Raw genomic sequence first — 25,414 nt, forward strand, 5'->3', positions numbered from 1 at the left:
CAGATATCTGTGGTGCAAGCAGCTGCATTACAGATTCATGCTAAATGCCAACCTGCTAAATATGCAGCTATACACATATGCTAAAGAATGTGAGAATCTTCTGTAGTTTCTGACAATGGTAAATGGTAAATTGACTGTATTTATATAGCGCTTTTCTACCAGACAAGCAACATTCACCCATTCTCACACACACACACACACTGATTCAGCCCTTCTTAGTCTAAAAAAATCTTTTTTTTCCTTATCTGACTGATGAACACATTAGAGGCAATATCAAATTAAATATCTTATATATGCGGTCTGGGTAAGCTGGACCAGTAGAGCCTCAATCAGCTGTAAGTGTTCAACTTTAAATGTGCAGTGACAGGTGACGCACGGAGACTGTCCAAGTTGAACCAATCAGATTATGAAGGTATTTGCAGTGCTTGAGACAATGTCCAGACAGATGAGAACAACAGGAAGTCCGAGTTTTCTCATGGGAAATGACTTCAGCTTGTATTTGATAAATGTTGCATGAGAAGCTGCTGGATGGGTGGCGACAGTATGGCAGCAGGTGCAGTCCTGAGGTACTCAGTGCTTGGTTGCATGAGATAAGCTTTTTTTGTCCAATTAGACACTATGGAAGAAAACTTAAACTTGGTCAAGTAACCCAAGCTGGATAAGGTACTCTTGCAGCTTGCAGTTTTATACGAATATACAGGCAAAAAACAATAAAAGCAGAATACTCTGTAGCTTGTGTGACTGTGTCCTGTGTTATTATCACAGTTATATTGTACAGACTCTACAGAAACTTCAGCATCTCTTAAAGTCCCACTCCAGCAGTCACTAATAACTTCTCCACACCTTGTTTCTTATTCACTGATTAAGTATCTTTGAATAATCTGATAAATCTCCCACAGCAAGCAGTGGCTAGGAGCTTCCCCCCACTAGCTCTTAGTTAACTTCTCCTTGTAGCTTGCAAGCTTCACATTTCATCAATTTCTCACAGCTCCTGCATAATGGCTGCACAGTCCCATGGTGTAAGTAGTCAGGATTGGTTCTTCCAGTCCTCTATGGGGAATAAAGGGGCTGTCTGACCTTGCCTTTTTCAGATTTTAGGTGGTTCTCTGCAGATTCAATGCAGAACTCTCCAGTCATTGCCTTGATGGCTGATTTTGCTCACAAAGTATTTCATAACACATTAAAAAAAGAACATTGTATGGATATGTTAACAAGGTTAAAAGCTTGATTTCAGTGGAAGGGAATTTGAAATGTTTGTGGTCTTTTGTGCTTGGATGAAAAGAACATAATTAGCTTCCTTTTATTACATATATATTGTTACTGCCTGAAAGTGCGCTCTCATATTGCCCAGATTTGGCTTGGTCAATCTGCTGTTCCTATGGTTACCTCACCAGATTTGGTTTCTGTGACTCTGGTCAGTCGTTTTTTTTTTGCCTTTCTCGTGTGAAGCAGGATTTGAGAGAGCAGGAGATCGGTTGCCTTCGCAAAGCGCCAACCATCACCTCGTTTCCAAGCAACATATCGTTTTGTGTCTGCAGCAGTCTGTGATGCTTAAATTGTGTGCCTGTTAATTCTATCAGAAATGTCAGCCTATTTAATTTGGTTCCAACTAATGCCTGTTGTGCATGCTTTGATGTTTACAACTCTTTTTTTATTTACTCTGTCGTTTTTGCTTATCTGAGTCTCTTTTTCTGGTTCATCTGTGTGAAGCCGCACTGAAGAAGGTTATCGTATATTATAACTGATAATTAGCTATTGACTCAAACTCCACGATATAAGTTGAAATTATTGTTAGTTTAAACATAGACTCCACTGCGTGATATTTTTCTATGAGTGCATATGGCAACATTTACTGCGATCAATGTTAAAGACTGTAATCACTTTACTTAAGCTTCATGTTAGGGTAGAACATGAAAAGATGTGTTTTCCCTCTTATCACCCCTCTTGCCCTCTCTTTCTTCCTCCCTCTGTATCTCTCCTCTTCACTCTCATCCTTACATCCTCCTTTGCTTCTTCTTATTGTGCTCTGTCATTTATAATTGTGTGTTTGAACTTAACCTAAGGAAACAGTCAATCTTTCCTATTGTTACATGCTGTGTCTGAAAGAACGGAAATGTTGTATTCGTTCACTAAATCAGTAAATTCTACCTTATCTGGGCACTCTGAATTTAAGTTTCTGAACAGTTCAGATTATGCTTTTTCTATTAATATTGGAATTTGTAAACAAACCCATTCAAATAATTGGTGTGTATAACAGCTTTGTTGATTAGGGGAATAAAAAGAGGAACCACTTAGCAGCCGTTAGCTTAGTGTGTTACAGAGTACATCTGAAACTATAAGGGATGTCATGAGGAGAGAAAGAACAAGAGGATTTTGTCTGAGAACCACTAAACTGTGCCAATCCATGTAGAAAATAAAGCATGAGCATTCCACCTTAATTCATTTTCAAATGTCCATGAGATTGTTTACATTTTTGTGGTGAAAGGAAAGAAACGTGTAGATGAAGCCAACCCAATTCAACCTGCCCAGAACCAAAACAGATCACCTTATCCTTATCACCACGCAAATGTAGCCGTTTTAATTCCTCTGCACAACCATTTCAACACAGACAAAGAGCAAGAAACTAAATGGATGGTTAAATAGTAGTCTAGGCTGCTGACCTCACTTCTTTGTGTTAATTGTTTACTGACACTTAATTTCTGGTAAAGCTAAATCCTCATCCTTGACTGGGTTGTCTTCCTTACTTGAGCATCTGCACTTTTAAATATCATGATGCTCAGTAGTGCATTTACAGTTTAAATAAATCAGAAACAGGGGACTTATTCTTTCCCATGGCTGAAGAAATGAACACATAAAATGACAGCCAAGTGTCAAATCTAGAGCATTATCAGTAGCAGAAAATAACACTTATGTGCAACTGCGACCAAAGGTGGAAGTGATTTTAGCTTGGCAGAAAGAAACTTAAGATAAATAAAATAAAACTCTGTAAAAAACCCTGTAAGAGCTTTGAGAAATTACAAAGCTTTTTAAAAATGTATATCCTACTGGGTTACCAAGTTTCTGTACGTAACAGAGCGATGCTTGTATGTGAGCAGCTGTCAGCAAAAAAAAACCTGTAACATCACTGACTTCAAACCAGTCGTGGAAGTTTATGATAAACTTAAATTAGAAAAATGATTAGAGTTAATCATAGCCTGCTTTTTCCATGAACTGAATATGTATAAACGTGCTTATGATCATTCAATATTGTCACACTGTTTGCACATAAACCAGAAGTGAATAGTTTCTTTAAGTGACACCAAACTGCAATCCTAACTCAACAAGGAAGCCAAACTGTGAGGGATTTCTTGGCAGGAAGATCTAAGTTACAGTACTATATATTTATCCAAGTGTATAACATAATATAGACAGTCTCGCTGTATCTCTGTCAAGCCAACCTCGGTCTTATGTCAGTGTAGATCTGGGTCACCACCCCCAAGTGTTTCCTACTGCTTTCATCAAACATTAACGGTGTCTAAGTATATTTCTATGTCCCTGCCTCTCAAAACTTGGAGTCCCACTTGGAGGGAAAATGAGATGAGAGTCTGCTGATATATTTTCCCTTTGCTATTATAGGAATTGACTGAACCTTTTTCCCTTTTTGATTGTTTATGCAGATTTTTCTCCAAAAGATTTTGGACAGTACTCAAGGTTTGGCAGCACTGCAAATCTATTTATTATAAAACACACTTTCATTCTGGCCATTTGGTCACTATCCAGTTTCTCCAATTCAGGGTTGTGGGAGCCTATCCCAGCTGCCATAAGGCGAGAGGCAGGGTACACCCTGGACGGGTCGCCAGTCTATCACAGTGCCACAAAGAGACAAACAGCCATCTACTCTCACACTCACTCCTAGACTCAATTTAGAATATCCAATTAACCTAACATGCATGTTTTTGGACAGTAGGAGGAAGCCGGAGTTCACAGAGAGAACCCACACATGCACAGAGAGAACATGCAAACTTCATACACTCACACACCCACTGCAGTTTTGAACCAGAAACCCTCTTGCTGTGAGGTGACAGTACTAACCAAAACCACCATACAGCCCCACTGACCCACTGTTAACAAAGTGGTGCAGTTGTGTAAAAGAAGAGGAAGGCAGATAGGGATAGAAATCAAAGAAATTGAATGAAGCTCTCACCGAGGTTACATATTGTATATCCCGGCACAGTTTCGTTTCCCGGGGAAAGTCAGCCAGATCCAGGAAGTTGTCCACCACCACTTGGCCAATCAAATCATGCCGGGAGAACCTGTCAAAGTCATATACGCTGAAGTGCAGTTTACGGCTTGACAGCTCGGCATATGCCACAGGAAAGAGAAACACCTCATCAAACACCGGGTTGAGAGTCTTGCGGTGCACCTTGGTCTGGTGCTTGGTCTTACGGTCAGGCAGCAGGTAGATCTTGACATAAGGATCGGAGGTCCCTGAGAAGTCCTTGGCGGGAAGGTCCTGGGCCCTGTGGATCTTCACGATCAGCTGCTCCAGGTCAAAGTCAAATTTCAAGATGAAGTTAAGACGCCCGCAGCTGTCAGACCGACGGCCGTCCTCTGCATCCACTGACCTCTGTTTGTACAGTTCTGGTTTGATCCGGCCCAAACCAGAAAGAGAGTCTTGGCGCTGAAACTGAGCAGGGTTGAAGTCAGGATTGGACAAGTTCATCTGACGACGGATGGAGTTGTGCCTGTAAGAAAGACATTTAATGTCATGAAATACCTACAATCTTACAATCAGTGTTCTCCAAACATGAATTATTGTTGCTGCCAGGCTGCTACACAGGCACCTGCATTCCCTAAGGCTTGACATATTATAAAGGTCAACTTCCTGATAACAAATCCCCCCCCCCCAATAACAACAAAAACTGAACAGAGCCTTCAGGGACTGATGTGTACTGACCGCACAGATGATGTTGGCTCAGTAATCTGTCTCTGAACCCTGTCCCTGGCCAAAGTGTGAACATGGTTTTTCTCCACCTTGGTCTGGGTTTCCAGTGGAATGTCAGGCGAAGTGTGGCTTATCTTTAGGCCTGACTCTGGAACAGCCACAGCCGATGGGGGGCCTGAAGGCTCCTTCATGCAGCCATCCTCGCTGTACTCTCTTTCCTCCCCATCCACCTGAAAAACACACAATAATATTTGTTTTACTGTCAAACGATTAATCGCATTTTAGTTAACTTACGATTAATCTCTATATTAAAAAAATAGAGTTAGAATCAAATAAACACAAAGAAAAATGTCTTTTATCTTTTACTTCTTTCAAATAAAAAAGTGCATTGTAGACCCACTTGACATGTCTATTTAAAAAACACAGCACAAAAAAAGTCATAAAATGTGGTCTTAAAACTGAAGAGGTAGTAGACAACAAGCGACAAACAGAACAGGGTCGAATGACAGTTAAATGAATGAAAAACTGCAGTCATTAGACACATCAGATTCAGAACTCTGAACTCTTAGTGAATTTTCTCCTATTTATTTAGCCAATTGATAAGGCCACGATTAACTGCAATCAAAAATAATTAACGCGCCTTTTTAAAAATTAATCGCATCGCGTTTAACGCGTTAACTATGACAGCCCTAGTTACTGCATATGTTTTTAAATAAATATCACTGTGGAAACAATGATTTCAGACTGGCAAAGACTTGAAGTAATAATAAACAGTTGTTTCACAATGTGAAACACCATGTCTTTTGAGAAAAACAGCTGTGAACAATTACTTTTCCTTAAATGCTATTCCCATCAATATCGGTCAATATTGCAACCTCTGGTTTCTAGTACTTGTTATTGGTGCTACATACCAGCCCAGTTGCCAGGAAATTAAGTATGTTGTCATTGTGTGAGTGGATTTTTAAAAAGTAAAACCTACCTATCTAACCCTTACAGAAGCTACACATGGATTTCTGGTCTCTAGAAACATGAAATATATTTTCCTGGAGACTTGACTATATAAATAGAACCCACTAAAACAAATAACTCTAAAATATTACACCGGATAATTTATATATTGTAGGGAATTAGCTAAAATAATGTACCTATGTATGGCAAAAGTAAACAAACCTCTAGGATTAGCAGTTCATTATAAAGGTTAATCAAGGTCAGTTGTTTCAAACCACTGAGATAGCAATCACGTATGAGTCTTGTTTTAGTTAAAGCACAGGAATTTATCCATTCATCCATCCATTTGTCCATCCATCCATCATCTGTGAGGTCACAACTAGTAAATTGTAAGCAGATAAAGACTGGCTAAGCATTGGCTATAGTGCAATCAGGAAAACACAAAACAACTATGATGTGCATGGCAGGGTTGCAAGGAGAAACGGATTGATTTCCAGAAAGAACACAGTTTGCTTCTTGGTGCAAGTGAAGCGTAACAGCTGAGTTTAGGAAAATTATGCATTCCAGCATAGGAGCTTAATCCCATCTGTGAAACATGGTGGTTGTAGTATCATGGTTTGGGCATAGTTTGCAGCATCTGGGCCAAGATGGCTTGAGGTCATTAACAAATCAATTAACTCCCAAATAAGATGAATTCAAGAGAGAATTAATTGTCTACCAAGACTGTGACCCAGTCAAAGTCTTAATAATAATTATAATAAGTCAACAGTTTGTGTCATTTGTTTACTTTGCTTTAGTTCTTTTTGTGAAAATTGTAGTTTTCTTGTCATATTTATACAGAAATAAAGCACCGCTGGATAAAATATTCCCACAGATGATCATTATGGGGTAATTAGGTGTGTTTAAAGTGCTCCACAAAACTGTAAAATCATTTAAGCATTCTATTTTTACCTTATTATATGCTCACTTTAAATCATTTTTACAATTCCACCTTAGGTTTCTTGTTACCTCTGTGAGGACAGGCTGTTGGTCTCCTCCCAGGAAGTGCGCCCCCTTGAGGATGTCTGGGAGGAAACGACCACTCAGTGGCACCCAGCACAGCTTCCATGAGACAAAGAGGGAGACGCTGAACAGAGCCAAACCACAGGTGGTCACCAGCAGGGACAACAGGCTCACCGATACATCTAGAGAGAAAAGGCAGGAGCTCAGTGAACGGGGAACACAGATTTGCCGATTAAAAAAATGCTGGCACAGACAAACCTACAGCAGAGCTCCAGGGAGGACAGACTGTGTTTATCTCGAATGCTACATGAGAAGGAAAAAACTAATCTTCTGAGCATATCAACAGTTATACACAAGTGACAACTTCATGTTGAAGTTGTAAAAAACAACAACTCTCAAACATTCTTCAACAACAGAGAGTAATGAGAGTTTAGGATTGATTTGGCTGATTCATGTTTCTAATCAGCAATGCGTGTATCATTTTTTCCATATTTGCTAAAGTTTAACTTTATCAGTAAAGTTTTGAATTTGTCTTTTCAAGCTTTGGAGAAAATGTTAAAGGATAATAAAGAAAAGACTTTTAAATCTTAAAAACACATAAAACAAGGTAAAAAACAGAATATTTGAACTTAAATTCTGTACTTTTTCATGCCAGCCAGCATGATTTTCAAAGTCCTGTATTTCATTAGGACGGATGTTTACCGTGTCCAACGCATCTTCTACTTTTGGCAGAGAAGGACGGCGCTTCCAGCCAGTAATCCAACAAAATAACTTTTTTTACGTGGTACGTTATCACAAACCTTGACCATTTGATTCGTAAAAGTTAAAGCAACAAAATGGCTTCTGACAGCACGAGAAAGCAATTAATCCAAGAATGATATTTCAACTAAAGCTGCTTCAGACCGGAGTCTAACTTGTTTGGTTTGAAAGTCGTGTGTCACTCCATCCCCCAAAGTCCAATGGTGGATTTAGATATGATTCAACATTAGATATGTGAAGTTTTCACTTTACTAGTTATTCTATGTCTGGTAGCATTAAAAAACTGGAAATCATGTGCATGATCAAGACTCAAGCTTTGCAGAGAGACTTGGTTGCCTCTACATGTGTGGACTTTTCCCATTGCTTTCCTATTGCTCATCCTACACTTAATAGAAACCCTGAAGGAACACTATAGCTGATGCACACCAGTAGCTGCTTCTGTTACAAAACTGTTATACACTGCACTTCCACAAATGTGTCAGATTCTGGTGGGGTCTGCGTGATGTAAATGTCGCCAGAGGGGGTGCGTGAGGCTCTCATTAGATGGTTGTGTACTTGGCAATTAGCTGTGATCACACTGACTTTATTAATAGTGAGCAAGTGTGCAGCACCTGTACTGCAGCGTTGACAATAGGAATAACTGAAATAACTGCTGGGCCTGCAGCTGTCCACGTGTGCATCTGCAACCAGCTATAACCCGAGTTAATCTGGGCTTCCATAATGTCCACATGGAGGACTGCGTTCCAGACAGTCTATGTGTGCTACGCATGAATCAAGTCAACACTGTCACAACAAACTGGGACATTGCACACACCACATTCCACCTCAGTCTTGTACACTCGCCGACAAAAAAGTAGAACACTCGCGTATTTTGGACACACACAATGTGTTTACACCAGTGTATTTCTCAGGATTGTGCATGGTTGAAAGAAATGTGATGACAAAGAAGTGAGTGGCAACACAAAGCAGCTATTTACAGTTTATCAACATGACCCTGAGACCTCAGAGTGGCAAACAATGTGAAAATGGGACTTCTTTAAGGTTTGTGTTGGAAAACACTGCGCTCAAATAATTTCTGATAAAAGAAAATGATATCCTCTCTTTTAAAGGTGATTATTCATCTCTTTTCATCTCCATGGAAGATATGCAATATGGTGACAAGCAGACTTGAGGATTGAGGGTTATTTCAGATCATTGAACAACAGTGTTGTTCTCCATTAGCAGAGTATAGGTTTCTCCCTGTGACTGCTGGGTAAGAGCACAGTGTAGATTCAGACAGATAATGCTCGCTGACTCCTCCGTCTCGGGATGCAGCCTTTCAGAAAATCATCTAAACCTCGGCTGAGATGGTCTGCTGAGGTAAGATGCTCAGAGATGACAGTGTTCTCCGTATCAATCTATCTCTCTGCCTTTTTTCTGTGATGCTCTTCATTCTGAATCTGATTCAACAGACAAAGGAAATGTCTGAATCTTTTAGCAGATTCCATAATATGCCAACAGTACCAGTAATACACCACAACAACCAATGTCCAAGCAGCTATTCACTAATGAGATGGTTCTGCATTTTTAGCATTCTGCATATCATATTCATAATGAGTTTTGTATCAGGCCGCAGTTTCCTTTGCAATGTTTATTATTTGTCCTGTCTGCTGAAAAGAGCTGAGAGCTTCCCCCTAATGGTAATGCAGGAAGTGCTTAGGCCAATGAGAGATGAGCTCATTTATGGATGCCATTAGGTTTCAGTCCTGGAAGTTCGAGAGAATCTTTTTATTTTTCTGTTCAGCTTTCCTAAGTAGTTAACAGGACTTTAGCATCATAAAATACAAAATCTGTCATGCAAACACACAATCTAAGGTGCCTCAAAGGCTGAAACAAAGAGAAAAACAAGAGAAGGAATAGCTCAATTTATGCAATGTTTGCACTCCTTACTCATCTGTAGGTTTCATTCATCTTTAGAATTCTTAGCCAAAAATATTTTGAACAACTGAGAAGACACTTCAAAAGCTTCACTGTACATCGGCGCTATTTATACGTACAGTATATGCTGAACAGGTCACCTACATCTAGTCATGATATAGACCCTGCAATTAAATGGCACAAGAGAAGAGATTAGAGTGCTTAATGGTCTCCGTAGCAACCACAATCACTGGCCTCTTCAGCAAAGCAGGTGGCTGCGAACATGGATGCACCCATTGTTTTTGCCCATCTAATTCATGTTTTTGTCCGGATGCCATCACGCATCAGGTGTCAAAGCCAATGACATCACTGTTAACAGGAACTGAACATGTCAGGACAAATGCAGCGCTGCAGCAACAGTTCTGCTCTGTGATCCAACAATGATTTAGTTCTTAAGTTTATAAATCTTCCCTCAGCTACTGGGGCTACTGCTAGTGGCCATGGGAATGGTCAGATTAGTATATTTGTGGCTAAATTCTCGTTTATTTCATGGAGAAAAAAAAGGGAAAATATGCAATTTTGAGGAACACGGTTTTTAGGGGATTGATAACCACAGGAGTTGGATTTTAATACTACAAATGTTGGAAGAGCTTTAACGCCTTCTCTTCCATACATGTGGAAAATGGTAATTGGTCTGCTCTTATATAGAGAATATGAAGGTACGTCATGCCGTGTTGTGTGCAGAGACATGCTTTGTTTGAAAAGGTCCTATGTTAATTACTCTATTCAGGTAAAAAAAAATAAGAAAACATAAAGGAGGTTCAAATTATTTGTAAAGTTGATCTGAATTGGAGTGATAATGGTGAGTGACATATTTATAAATGGAGTTTAAATTGTTTTATTATAGATGCTTTATCCATAGATGTTGTTATCTGAAACTGCATTGCATCTCATTAAGGGAGAAAATGTAAAATTATAGTTTTAAGAGTTCGATCAATTTTTCATTAGTTTGTTACATCACATTCATTCTCTGTTTTATATTTAATGCAGGGGGATTTGAACAGGAACATGCTAAAAAAAATCAGGAAAAACCTAAATCTGTCTGAACATTTAGCTCTGCATTAGTCAGCAATATGTTTTGTGAAATGAGACAGGTAAACATTTCTCATGTGCAGCTCTGCTGAGAACAAGCTGCGATGAATTCATTTCACAAACAAACTACAGCATGTGTCCATGTGCAGAACACTGCTTGTGTTCTCAGCTGGCACAGCTTTTTGTATTTAAATTATATAACAGCTCAGAATGTCAGTATTTTCTTCTCATAATAACATGTTTACATTCAAGGCCGACTTCCCCCTCTATATTTAAATTTAGAAAAAGCACTGTTGCTCTTTCTTTGATAAATTTGATTGATAAAAATGGGTAAAGCAACCCAGATAACTGTGTAGTTTCAGTCATTTACCTCATTTAGAGTTTTTCTAAAGCCACTGGGTGTCTCTCCTTTTTTATTCCTTTTGCAGGGTGCAATCAAGACAGCAAGGGCCACACTCTACAGAGCCGGTGCCAGTTAATTGGATTCTGTTAATCAGTAAGCTGACTCCTCACTGAAGGAAGTCGACAATTATAATTAAAAAAGGTCAGGGAGGTTTTGATGAGTGTCACTGTCTGCAGTGGGGGTGCTTGTTTTTTAAGCGTGTGCATAAAGGAATAACTGGTATAAGTATAGAGTTTGACACACCAATTGGGATATAAGTCAAAGCAGAACTTGTCAGTAAAGCAGAATGGATCAATGCTTCCAGTCAGCCTGGAAGCTTTCCATTATTTTGGGGTTTTGCAGTGTAAAAAACATTGAGCCTGTCTGCTGTGTGTCGACATATAAATCTAAATGCAGTGCTAATTGAAAAGGAATTCAAATGACTGTTGACTGAGGTGTTATCTCAGGTGCTTTCTCTTGTCATACATTTAATTTTTAACCACTCATCAAAGATAACGTTCACTCGATTGGTCATCGTGCTAAAGCTGGGAAAACCTGCTAATTTGCAAATTTGTTGTTTTGTGGGGAGAGCAGGGCCTTGACACTGCGCGGACCACATACTGTTTAGGACCAGAATGAACTCTGTCTAGACCAGGGATGTCCAAAGTCAGTCCTCGAGGGCCGCTGTCCTGCAGGTTTTAGATGTTTCCCTGCTTCAAAACACCTGATTCAGATGAAATAGATTGTTAAGTTCTGCACAAGTCTGTAAATGATGCATTGATCTTGATCTGAAACAAGACTTTACTCAACTCTCTAACTCCTATTAGTCAGTTATTGTTGGACAGAAAACTGACAAAGCGATGGGTAATAAGGACGTTATTAACATATATCCTGCCCCAGTCAGACTGTACAATTAACATACTTAATAGACAAATTTTTTTGTTAGATTTTTAGACGTGTGTGAGCATTTGTAAAATTAACTTTAATAAAATGTTTCAGTTTCATAGATTTTTTTCAAAAATATTACAAAGAGAAATTAAACAACCCACCAGCAGAGAAAAACTGCGTTAACGTGATTAAATCCTTAATTATGCTCAAATTTAGTGTCTGTGAGGCTTTTAAACACTCATACACTCTATAAACTCTTAATAACTTGACAACTCTTCAAATGAATGAAGAGTGATGCTATCATTAACACTTATTTAGATTATCTGACACATCATTTATACTGGATGAGGCCACCTGGTTGGTTAAAGCGTGCATGCTTCGCTGCTATGAACACATCACAGGAAGAGAATCAGAGGCGGATTTTCCACCAGTTTGAATGGATTGTCCAGATAGAAGCCTTGGCAGAGCTATCCTGCTCTCTGAGGCAAATCAAGCTTGAAACCCTAAAGTGAACTGATATACAGATGGCTGCTTTTATTGATTTGGACTAAATATCCCTTTGATGAGATGTTGCTCAAACAGACGACACACTGTAGGCTGGCTGATCATTGTGAAAGGTTTATTTGAGCTGAATACTGACAAAAAGAGAGATTGAAACTTAAATGTCACTGCCAGCTCCACGGGTTTAATTCACTCATTGAAATTCAACTTTATCCATGAATAAATGGAAACCATAGAATCGTGCATTCCTGATGTTTATCACTGGCACAGCTGGTACGTCACTGCTGCATAAGGATAACTGGCAACATGCAGCCGTAGAACAGTTCCCAGTGCATTGGAAAGTGACCGTAGAGACGTACCCCGTATGTTTAAAACTGACACAGAGGGGTTCCCCCCTTGTGGCCCAGTTGTTGAAAAACACGTGCTAAAGTGCCTCCTTGGGAGCCAAAACGCATGCTCAAGTGCCCTCTACGATGGTGAGGGCACGCTATATGTGCCCTTTTTATTCTTCAAGGAAGAAAAGCTCTGATTTCTTCAGTCATGTGTTCCCAAGACATGTTCTTTTTCTTTTCTGATCGTCCTCCAACAGATGTCCAGTCAACAAACTTAATTTAGCTCTTCATTACAACCAGAACAACCAGAACAGATCTTATTAACTATTATTCTGCTGACTGATTTTTATTTGGTTTGTAACTAAGTTTGTAAGTAAGTTACCTCAGCTTCTTGTGCGTAATATCCTGTAATAGTAGGGCTGCATGATTACGGCAAAAATCTTGACTGATATTGAAATCAAGATTAGGGAGCAAGATTTTTTATTTGAGAACATCATATCAATTTTGAACATGGCAACTTAAATTACATATAAGTAATAATTAAATTAAATTTATCATATTTAGCTTCTGCTGTTTTCATCATCACAGGAAGTCAAAGTCATCATTAAAATCTAAATTTGATTAATGTCACAGCCCCATTTTATAATACATTTTATAATACATCAAAATTTAATGAAAATACATAAACACAGGATTAATTTAATGTATGTGACGGTCTGACCCTTGGAAGTCAAACACAACTACACAACACACATGAAAGCTCCTCTCTGCCTTTAGGCCACCCTACTCCAAAGTGCTTTTCTACTTCATTTTATTGCTTATTATTGACTCTATACATCATCATAGCCCTCGTGAACACTTTAGCAGCTGAATTTGGCTGTCAGGGGACCTACTATTTGTTGCTTTTATTTGATGGTTTGGCCTATTTGTTAGTTTTACTTTTGCTTTTTCTCTGATGATGATGCCTGTGGTTGTTGGCATCATCTGTGATGACAGGATACCTCAGTCCTTCTGCCACAAGAGCCCATTTCACCCATCCCAGAGCAGAACTGACACCAGTCAGGGAGAAACACAAGATGCAGACCTACACAGTTCATTAACCTGCAATAAACCACTGTAGTGATGTAAATATAACAAAGATAGTATTAGTATAGTATAGTAAGCATCCCAGTCTCATAAGAACCTTATGTTTATCCACATGTGCAAAACACAGCATACATGTATGTTACAGATATGTAGACTGTTGTTTCATGGCAATAATGTAACAGCCATCTGTACATTATCATAGTGTCTGAGCCCAAACTAATAACCCAACAAGAATGAAATACAAAAATGAGGAATCACAGGTGAGAGTGAAGAAGAAAAACTGTTGAAAATGTTGTCTCCAATGAGTCTTGATTCCAAGTCATTCCAGTCAGCGGCCTAACACCGTCCCCCATCCGTCCTCCATCCTTATCGGTGGTGAAATGAAAACTGTTCAACATGTGGATGCTGAATGAGTGAGGTCAAGATGCAGCAACACATTGTCATTAAATGTCATCAAGTAGTTGATCCTATACATCACCATTGCATCACTGGAGGGGGTGTGTCATAATATCAACTATGACACATTCTTCTTTCCTTAAACTGTTACTTGCGCAGGCATGAAAATTATAAGTAGATCAGCTTGATGTCTCTCCATCACTTTTAATAATGATGATGGTCATATACTGAGTACCTCAGCACACTGATGACAACATTTAGCTCCAAACACCACCACCAGCTTGACTATGTTTGCCTAATTTTGTTGCATTTGTGTTAACATATTATGTGTTGGGGGGAGGGGTTCTTTGTTAATGCTGTCACTACTGGCTGGTGAAGCCCTGTGAAGTCGCTCGTGCACCACAGTGGCTAATGCCCTGTGGCAGCTGGGGTAGGTTCCAGCCCTCTGAACAGGATGAAGCAGGAACAGAAAATGGATGGATGGACTTTCACCCTGCACATGATCAGTTTAGTTACGATCACAGTTCCTGCAGTTTATACAGCAACTTATATCATTGTAACAGCCCAAGTAAGAACAAAAAAAGCAGCTATACTGACGTCATTTCAATATATCTTTTAACACCTACAAAGGGATTCAACCTTCAGGTTGTGCAATTATTGCCAGCAGATTAAACAGAGTAAAACAATAATTATAACAGCGTGATTGTTTTTTGTGGAGTCTAATGCCTGCCACTGTCAGAGAGCCTGGGCCCACCTTATTAAACACTTGTTTGTAAATTCGACCTTTTCCTGGAGAGCCCAGCAATGACCTCAGTTCAATATGAAGCAACATCCAAGCCAGCAGTGGGTCAAACAGCAGCCACAACTTAAATGTCCACGGACTGTTTTTCCCACGAGCTAAAATATTATTTCAGCTCTTGCTGTGCTGGATTTCCACCAAAGTCTGAGGTTCAGAGTAGATTAGGCTAATTAAATCCACCGTAGAGTGTAGCTCCGCACCATCTGTGTTCGCCAGTGTCTCGGTACTGCCACAATGAGCCAAGACGGGCATTAAAATCAGGAAGTCTGCTTCAAATCTGCCCATGTTACACCTTTCTGTGGGGTGTTGGGCATTTTTATTTGTGCTTCAGAGCATAAACGCTGTACAACTATTGGAGATATCCATATTATTGCTCTAAATCAGAAATTTATCAAGATCGTGGCTGCCTCCGCTGCCCTCTATGGACATAGCGCTCAGCCCCACACATCAGACCAACCTACAAACAAGAAAATGCGCTGCATTGATTCAAAAATGTATCCATGTTCCATATTTCTGTTGGGTTTTCTTATTTGTGTATTATCTGAGAAAAAGATCAGGGATTAACGCTTCATAATCAGAGAAACCTCTAATTTAGGAGCTCACACAAGCACATTTCGCGCTGCGTGCTGTGTCTTCTCAGCTGCCTCTCACTCAGCAAGAGGAAGTGTTGTCAGCTCCAATCCCTTGGAATCTTTTAATGTTACGCATGTCTACACTATTTTTGGTTTTCTTATTTAAATATTTAAATATAAGATCTGCATCCTCATATATTTTGGAGCTCTGAAGATAAAAGTTTTAGCTTGAATATTGTATTCACAAACAGTAACGAGTAACTGCAGCACAACTTGTAGACATTTATTTTATTTTTTTATTTATTCATTTTTTCATTTTTGTTAAAATTACATAGAAAATAACAAAGATAGCAAATAACGTAAAGTGCAGGTGGGCTTATTTAAAGCCTCCACCTATAATTAAAATTTCATAATTAAGGAATAAAAAATGAACATACAGAGAATATTATAACCACATAAAGTAATAACGAACTGATAATAGAAAAAAAAACATGTATAACACCAACAACAGGTTATAATGACAATAACAAAAATAGCAATGTAAAAACAAAAATATAAGCATGATAAAAAAAAGTGTGTTTCATGTATGAATTAGAGTTTCCAAACAGCAGTTAAATGGGCTTTTAAACATCTTTTGAAACATTTGATAGAGAAGCAATTCTTTGCCAGATAGGAAAAGCTATTCCATAATCTGGAACCCCTACATTTGATAGTAAATTGACCCCTGCACATCAGCAATCTTGGAGGATGAAGATCTAAAGATTGTCGGGTTGAATAAGATTAGTGAATTTGTGAATTTGATTTAAAATAAGCCTTGAAGTGCTATACCTTGAATATACCTTGTAAATAAAAACACATATTTGAGAGATATTGATTTCATGAATAGTATGTATCTGGAGTTTCTGAAAAAGAGGGACAGATGAGGCATGTGACTCATATCAAACCTGAGATGACTGAAACAGAAAGGTGGAAATAATGCTGGGGATACGCCACCATTCAGAAATTTTCAGAGCTGCAAGCCCCGCCCCAAGTGCTATTTCCCTACACCTCATAGCTCTTTTTAGCAGCTTGTTCCAGTTGTTGGAATAGAGGGGGCCGAGGAAAAGACCCATTAAAAGACCCTGGGTCCTGGAAAGGTTCTTGCCATAGAAATACCCCAGCTAATGACACAATGGCTGAGTTTAAAGGGTATGAGAGTGTAGAGGTCCATGAATAATATACTGGAAGCACATTTTACAGGCATGAGTGGGGGAAAAGGTCTGGGGTTCATGAAAAGAAAAACATGCACATGTAGCAGAGAAGAGAAGAGATAAGATGAGGGGAGAGAGTCATTAACTTTATTGGGAATACACAAGAATATCACCAGAGGCTCAAAGATTTCTAAACCAAATATCTAATAATGTTATGTTGCTCAGCAACAATACCTCGAAAATGCAATCAAGGGTGTAATGAAACCTAACCTAGTTCTCCTGACATTTAATCAATCCCTCAACTTGGAAACCAAGAAATGAAAGTGCTTTCTGCATTTTAACTTGCATATTGCTCCCATGACTGTGATTTGGATCAATCTCTTCTGGTTTACAATATGAAACAACACATTGCTGTCTGACACCAAAATAACATGTTATAATAGTTCTTTGCATGCTGTCAGCTACAGGTTTGAGCATGAGAAGGCTAGACGGGGATTTATTTTCTCCTGCGAAAGAGTGGAAAACCTCCTGTACCACCTTTTCAAGCTTTCAAACTTAGCTCAGGTACAGAATGTGAAAATGAAATACCTAATTGGTTGTACAGTAACACTGCCTCTGAGATTCCTGAAATGCCTTATTAGTTCCAACAGATGAGGGATGTTAGGTAAAAGAATGCAAAGACAGCAAATAAATGTATTTTATGTTTGTTTGGTTTGCAATGTAGAGTTTGAATTTGCATTTGTGGGCGCTGCCATAAACTTTCTGAACCCATTCACTGGTTTTAGTGCAGTGCAGCCTGGGGGCCTGAAGACCACCTGTAACTGTATTTTCTGGGCCTTTTAGTAATATTATGTACCTTATATGTAACTATCATTGTACTTTAAATAGTGAGGTCCCCAAATTCTTTGAAATGTCATGCTTATAAATAAAAGTCTTGAAATGCGGAATGATTTACTGTCCTCGTCTTTCACAGCTACTGCTTTACCTCTATATGCATCAAATGCATTGCTGCTATCACATAAAAGATGTCCATGTAACTGAATTAAGCTGTGACTATTCTGGTGATACTCTCATTATGTAGATATCTTGTTTACAAAGTTCTAACCGATCAGAGTTTAACACTGCATGCTCCAGGCTTCAGAGTTGTCAGGTCTGCATATTATAGGTAACTTTTTAGATTGGGTTTCTTGTTCTGTCATGAGATCTGGCAACTCAGACTTCAGTTCAGAAAAGGGAGGCTGCAGCAAGAAGAAAAGAGGGAGAAACCTGAATAGTTTAACTCAGGATACAATGAAGGCGCAGATATTGCAACTGTGATCGAGAATGTAATGTGAGAGAGAGTCATTAATCAGATTATGGTTTATACCATGTAAATATGAATATAATATCCTGTCTGCAACTCATATACGCATTGTAACTTAATTTTGTCTCTTTATAATCAATAGTGTAAATACTGCTGTCTGTGTACACGTAGCCAACGAGAGAAAAGTGCTGATTTTAACTTAAACTGCAAATTTTAAGTCTATCATTCCGTGAAAATAAAAAAAAAATGAAAAAGATTTGACACTAATCATGCATCCAGTGAACTTTAAAGCTTTAAACTGAATATAGTGTTTTTTATTCACATTTCACACAGCATATTAGCTTTTTTGACAACAGGTTTTGCCGACACAAACTAGATCTTACGTACTAGTTAGATGTGACTAAATATTTTATATCCAGTAATTACCACAACTTGTCTAACGGTGTTGCTGACAAAAACCAACATTACATCATATTTTGTTGTATTTCATTGCTTTTACTGTTCTTTTATTGTTTTTAATAGTGTTTTATTTATTCTTTTCTTTATTTATTATCTTGCTGTAAAGCACTTTGGTACACCGAAATGGATTGTTGTAAAGGGCTGTATAAATAAAGTACATTTACATCATAATTCCTGACTGTCAGCTGTGCAGTCACTGATTCTACCAGCATGTATTTGGGTCTCCTGTCCTGCTCTCCCAATACTCAGTTGTGACACCTTGGTTTGGTAATATTTCATCATTAGTTCTGTTATATCAGGTCACAAAGTACCATCAATCAGTACATTTTAGTCATATGTGGGTTTATTATCAACAATATTTGTTCTGTCAAGATGAAAACAAACTTAGCAAGTCAGCGGTCAGGTGCCTAAAGAGCTGCTGAGAAGGAAAGGGTTAGAAAAGCAGGCATGTATGTAGCACAGAGACGTGCCAACATATATATATATATATATATATATATATATATATATATATTACGGCATGCCGTTCAGGAAATTAATCTTTGAATATATGGAATGAAACTTTGAATATATTGAATGAAACTCTGAATATATGGAATGAACCTTTGAATATATTGAATGAAACTCTGACTATATTGAATGAAACTTGACTGACGTCAGACTTCACAGATGTGCCAGCGGCCATCTTGTCTAAGGTGTGGATACTGTGGCGAAAAGCGAATGACAATGAGCCAGTCCGCTCGGAATTTTGTTGGAGGAATATTAAAGTATGAGGACATCATTAACACATTGGCGAAAGCATGTACGGGCCAAAATTCTCCCGATAACCCTGCCCGTTCTTCTAACGAATAAGTCGTGGCAGACTTACGACAGCAGGCCAGGCAGATGTTTATCAGGCCAACCTCAGCATGCCTTCAACTTCTCAGGAGTAGACTAGATGGCCGCTGGCACTTCTGTGAAGTCTGACGTCAGTCAAGTTTCATTCAATATATTCAGAGTTTCATTCAATATATTCAAAGGTTCATTCCATATATTCAAGGTTCATTCAATATATTCAGAGTTTCATTCAATATATTCAAAGTTTCATTACATATATTCAAGGTTCATTCCAAATATTCAAGGTTCATTCAATATATTCAGAGTTTCATTCAATATATTCAAAGATTCATTCCATATATTCAAGGTTCATTCAATATATTCAGAGTTTCATTCAATATATTCAAGGTTCATTCAATATATTCAGAGTTTCATTCAATATATTCAAGTTTCATTCAATATATTCAGAGTTTCATTCCATATATTCAAGGTTCATTCAATATATTCAAGGTTCATTCAATATATTCAGAGTTTCATTCAATATATTCAAGGTTCATTCCATATATTCAAGGTTCATTCAATATATTCAAAGTTTCATTCAATATATTCAAGGTTCATTCAATATATTCAAAGTTTCATTCCATATATTCAAAGATTAATTTCCTGAACGGCGTGCCATAATATATATGTATATATATATATATACATATATATATGGGGAGACCAAACAATATACATAGGAATATATACAAAGGAATAGAGTGGTGTGGGGCTTAAAACCAAAGTTGTGAACTGCGGTATTTCAGCTCCTGAGCGCTTCAGGGCAGGTTCAGGCCCAATAATGTGCACAACAAAAGACAAAGTACAGCAAAACGAATTTTAAGATTAAAAAACTTCTCTAGTATTGCTTTATTTGCCCATTAATGCTCATTTCCTGGTTCATGATTGGATTTTGGGGTCTTTTAGAATATGTTTACCTGTCTTATTGTTCATAAAACGCATTATTTAGTCTTGTACAATGCTGCATTACGCCTCCTAACCCTGAAATGCTCAGTTTTTAGCTCCTGTCCCTTTAACACTCACCTCCCTCTAAGCCTACTCTGCTGAAAAACAGCTGAAAAAAAACCAGCTGCTTCATTCTTTGTTTGACGATGTGCCAAACTGGGCATTTAGCAAGCAATATGCAAACATGTTTCATTATGTCTTCACTAAATAATGGAGGAAGAGCTTGGACTACAGTCAGTGTTTTGGGAATCTCAAGAGCATCTGCGGTCGAGAAGAACAATCTTTGGTTTGGACTTTGAAACATTGCAGAGCTTTGGCATGCACAACAAAGCTTTAAGACAGGAGATGATCTCTTCAAAAGTTGCTTTTAAAGAGAGGACTAGAGGAAATATTTGTGGGAGCCGTTATATAATTTGGTTTGCATATTATTAACCTGAATGAAGCTGCACTAAAAGCCCAGACATAATCAAACACAAAGGGACATTCGTCACAGACCAGTGGCTTACTGTGTCACAGTCTGGAGTTTAACACATCACCTGAATATACATATAAATAGTAAATCTGTTTAGAAAAGATCGGGATAAATTGAGCTGTTTTTGCATGACATCATAATAATTATGTATCCCACATCTGCAGCACAAGCCAACAGAGTCTTAGCAGCTTAATTTGGTAGAAAACTAGAAAATCACCGACCCAAATCCGTGATGTGGGTGTGAGAGTATTTGGCTAAAATATAGAAAAATTATATCACATTTAAAGATATCTTTACAGTTAACTGATGAAAAATGTGATTGTGTTATAAATCTAACACCACAGCTGGTGCTGCTGTGGGGGTCTGCAATGAGGCAGGCTACTCGCTTACAAACAGTGGCACAGTTGAACGATATTGAAATAGAACGATTTTCATGGTACATAATTTGACCTTTAAATTAATTTGAGTAAATTGGTGATTTTATTGACTTACAACTTATAGTAAGAGTTAGTATTTTAATATAAGATGATGTTAATATAAGATATGTAAAATAATTCCAAACAATTTGCCATGGTATTAATATTATTGATGAGTTTGTTGCATTTCCAGGAGCATTTAGCCAGGAGGTATAAGTCTGACAAGCATGAGCTGAAATCTGAACATCAGCAGTTCCTGGCATCAGTTGGGAGAATTTTATCACCCGATCAGGTGGTTTCATTCACAGAACCATTTTCATAGAAATTGTTTGGAGAAAAGCCAGCCAGAGATCAGACGAACAGTCTTTCTGTGCAAGTATCAAACAAACTTGAATCAATCGGAAGAAACAAACAGAGCCAGTGAATGAATAGAAGCTTACATTCCATTTTACTGATTGTCTTCATACCAAAAAACCCACTCATGGGAACCGGTGTAGCTTGTAGATCTGTTGATCACAACAGCTGCTTTTAGCTGAGATTATTACATTTATCTGTGAACAGTAAACAGACTAATCAGGGTTTATTTTCTGTATCAAATGGACTGTAATGTTATTTCAAAAGTACCCTGCAAGGCACAGAAATGGTCCTTCAGGTAAATACTGTGTACCTTTGTTTAATTCTAAGGTGCAAAATCCATCCATCCATTCATTTTTTATACCTGCTTAATCCAGTGAGCCAATCCATCCCCCTGGATTGGTTGCAGGTCCATCACAAGGCCGCACAAAGACAAACGAGACAAACAGCTCTCCACGCTAGGTACAAAATCATCACGACACCATATTTGTACCTTTTAATAACTACGTATAGACAATTAGATGGGTTTAACTCCTGACAGACAGGTGTCTGCTGGTTTACACAGTCACCTTTCAATGAGTTGATTTTTTTTATTTGAATTTTATTTGTTTTCTCCGTGTGCCCCAGTTTCCTCACACATCCCAAAACAAGCATACTGGTTAACTGACTCTTGTAAATTTCTTGTAGGTGTGATGCTGTTTCGGATGGAAACGTGTCTGTATCGGAACATCAAGGTACAGTTTTGTCACATGCTTTTAAAAAAGGTATGGTCAAGAAATTAAGAGGGCTTTCACCCTATAAAACAACAGGAGAAACAAAGAATATGTAGCGTTCTGGTACCTTGATTTCTTAGTGTGTATTAAAGGATAAATGCAACTGTTTTTATCCTTAACCTACAGCAACAGACAAAGAGGTTTGAAACACTTGGGATAAACAGGAGAGACATTAACACCTGGTGAGATGAGGTCAAAATCACTATGCAGCTGTAATTCTATATCTGCATTAGGTCAGAAGCCCCACTTACAGTTTTCACAGCTACAATATTTACCCATCACCAAAAAAATGCAAAATATAAAACTTTCATTTTTCTTTTAAATCTTTGTTAGTTCGCTTAAATAACAGCGTGAGCTGCCAAAATGTCTTGACCACCACAGTGACATGCCACCCACATGTATTCAGGGCAGTAATAAGGACACGATCCCTCACTGCCTTCCCATCTACAAACAGAGGCAGCTGTTTAAGGTGAAACATGCACAAAGTTGTCACGGTAAACATTAATCAGGGGTAATTTCTGGCCATTTCCTTTGCATATTATTATTAAAATAAGATGCAAAATGAAATGATTATTTGAAGGGTGGTAGCAACTGTACATATAGATGTGATGGTTGGCTGTAAATGGTTAATTTACTGTGGATCAAACAGTGCTTGCTTATTGATTGTGAACTACTTGTTTGGGTTTCAGCTTGATGGTCTCCATGGTAACTGTGAAGATGCAAAATTGCGAAACTCACAAAACTTTGAGGATCAGAGCGGGATCGGAGGGACAGTTGGTTGTTGTGAATCAAACTGTGTGTGCGTACGTAGTCTACAACAGGAAGTGGGTCACAGCGTCTCTGGGGAACCAATCTGCTAGCATGAACCTCCTCTTTATCATCCATGTTTAATAATGGATCGTGACATGTTTAAGGGCTGCGGCTTTTTACAAATCTACATTTGAGTGTGTGTGTACATGTATACAGTAAGGAGGAAAATGAATTGGTGAGCCTCTGTGTATAAACACTGTAGATCATTCAGCCATGGTTACTATAAACTAATAAACCTACATGCTGATAGCTATGACCACCTTCACATGCACACGCTGAACATTTTATCCCAGAGCCATATGGGAGTGGCTTAATGGAAAAATACTTCGATACAACAACTCAAATTTTCTGATATTTAGTTGCCTTCCCTTTACATCATCCTGACGGTAATCTCAAGTCCTGATTTTTTTTTCTTTTCTCAATGAAATCTCATCACACCACACTTGCACAGTTAAGGTGGAGCCTTTTCAAAGTGTCGTGAGGATTTTCAGAATGGATTTAGCCCAATTTCTTGTGACTGTTTAGATCGGTGTTGATACATAGAAATTTCAGACACCTGCCCCAAGGTTGCGAGTCTAAATTCAATGATTTGCAGAGCAGATTTTTTTTTTCCCACAGCTGTGGCTGCACAGTGCTGGGAGTTATGAGGAATATCGGGTGGGGCTGTTTCTCCCTCTCCAAGCTCCCTGAGTAAAAGAGAAATCAAACCAGCCCTCCCATTCAATCAGTGTGGAGAATGGATGCTGTGGGAGCAAACAAACACACACTCATATAGATCTGAAATGCTCTTTGAATTCTAATGATGCTAATGGATGCAAGCAACAAGTTCACAGTTCACACTCCTCTTACATTTGCAGTGAACAGTAACACAGAATAACAGGATGTGGTGTGTGTTTCAAGCACTTTTACACGCAGAAAGAAGGTTTTTCTTTCATTTAGTTTCCAGATTCACGACTAAAGCGTAAAATAAATGCACTGAATTTGCACAATCCTTAATGTAAAGATCCCTTTAAATGTTTAAATGTATTGTATATTACTCCGGTTTTACAGCAAAAATGTTAAACTAGGCTTGCGGTAATATAAGGCTATCCCATAATTCAGAGTGTTGTCTTTAATTGTTGATGCTTAACTTTAAAGAAAGTCCTTTTTCTTCTGTAGTGATGCATCAAGGCTTCTGAATTTAAAGGCTGAAGTCGTGCTTGGGGATTAAAGTTGCTGACAGATTTCCTTAAAACAAAAGTTCTAGCTAATCTGGCCCTGGAGCTCATAAGAAAATCAACAACTGTAAACTGCTTTTGATCTAATTCTGCCTGTTTTAAAGACTGTAGGCTGACCTGAGTCCGTGTAGCGCGGTCTGGCCAGGTCCCTGAAGTAGTAGATGAAATCCAGGCAGTTGTCGTCCTGCACCTCTCCCTTGGAGCACAGGTCGGAGAGCAGTTCCAGCGCCTTTCGACAAATCTCATCCTCTCTTTCTGCAGGCATTGCCCTCCAGCATCCTTCTGAATGGTCGGCCACTCCGGCTGATCCTCCACCTCTCTCTGTGATACGCGCGCGCTCACAATCTCACACAATCACCGAATCAACACAGAATCTCCTGGAGCTCAAAGACGCGCGAGAAACACCGCGGCAACACCCCAGGATAGTTCCCGTGCGCATCAGCGAAATCTACCGAAACTGGAATTTACTAAAGTTTTTCTGGGTTTAAAGAGAAACCAGAAAATCTAAGCTAAGAGGAGGGAAGTTTTCACCACTTAAAAAAATCATTGGCATGGTTTTATTGTTCGAGATAGAAATATCGACTCCAAACGGGCTCCAAACGGGCGCGCGGCTCTTACTATTCGTTCTTTTCCTTTCCTTCTTTTGTTTCCTTTTGTCCTTCCAATTGTCTTGTCTTCTGCCCGCAGCTCAGCGATGCTGATGAATCACCACTGAGCCTCCAGGCTTCAGCAGCGTCGGTCAAGGACCTTGAATGAATGCGCGCCTTTCGCTTCGCTCAGTTATTTCTCAATGCATTGGGATTCAGAGAGACAGACAGGAAGTTCAGCCTCTATCAACTCCCCCTCCATCTCCACCACCAAGTTATCCAAGCATCAGCCTTCCCACCTCAGTGAGAAGTTCTCTGTGGAAAAGCAGAGATTTCTGTGCGTTACCTCTTACCGAACAACCATATTCAATTCCCCACACCTTCCTGCTCTTTCATCTATTGTCTAATACATAAAAGTCAAAGATCTGTTCCTTC

At 38.7% G+C, this 25,414-nt stretch overlaps 1 protein-coding gene across 1 annotated transcript in view; it reads right to left on the minus strand.

Moving 5' to 3' along the window:
* The window catches only part of syt9b (synaptotagmin IXb), a 44,161-nt gene extending 18,995 nt beyond the window's left edge, over window positions 1-25,166 (minus strand). The window contains exons 1-4 of the mRNA XM_072386601.1: window positions 24,510-25,166; window positions 6,881-7,056; window positions 4,937-5,154; window positions 4,184-4,724 (exon numbers count right to left, since the gene is read on the minus strand). Of these exons, the coding sequence (XP_072242702.1) occupies window positions 4,184-4,724; window positions 4,937-5,154; window positions 6,881-7,056; window positions 24,510-24,657 (1,083 nt within the window). The 5' untranslated portion in view covers window positions 24,658-25,166. The remainder of the gene's footprint in view (window positions 1-4,183; window positions 4,725-4,936; window positions 5,155-6,880; window positions 7,057-24,509) is intronic.
* Window positions 25,167-25,414: the final 248 nt, after the last annotated feature.

The sequence above is a fragment of the Leuresthes tenuis genome, unplaced genomic scaffold (genome assembly GCF_036924035.1).
Source record: "Leuresthes tenuis unplaced genomic scaffold, fLeuTen1.0.hap1 SCAF_5, whole genome shotgun sequence".
Lineage (NCBI taxonomy): Eukaryota > Metazoa > Chordata > Actinopteri > Atheriniformes > Atherinopsidae > Leuresthes > Leuresthes tenuis.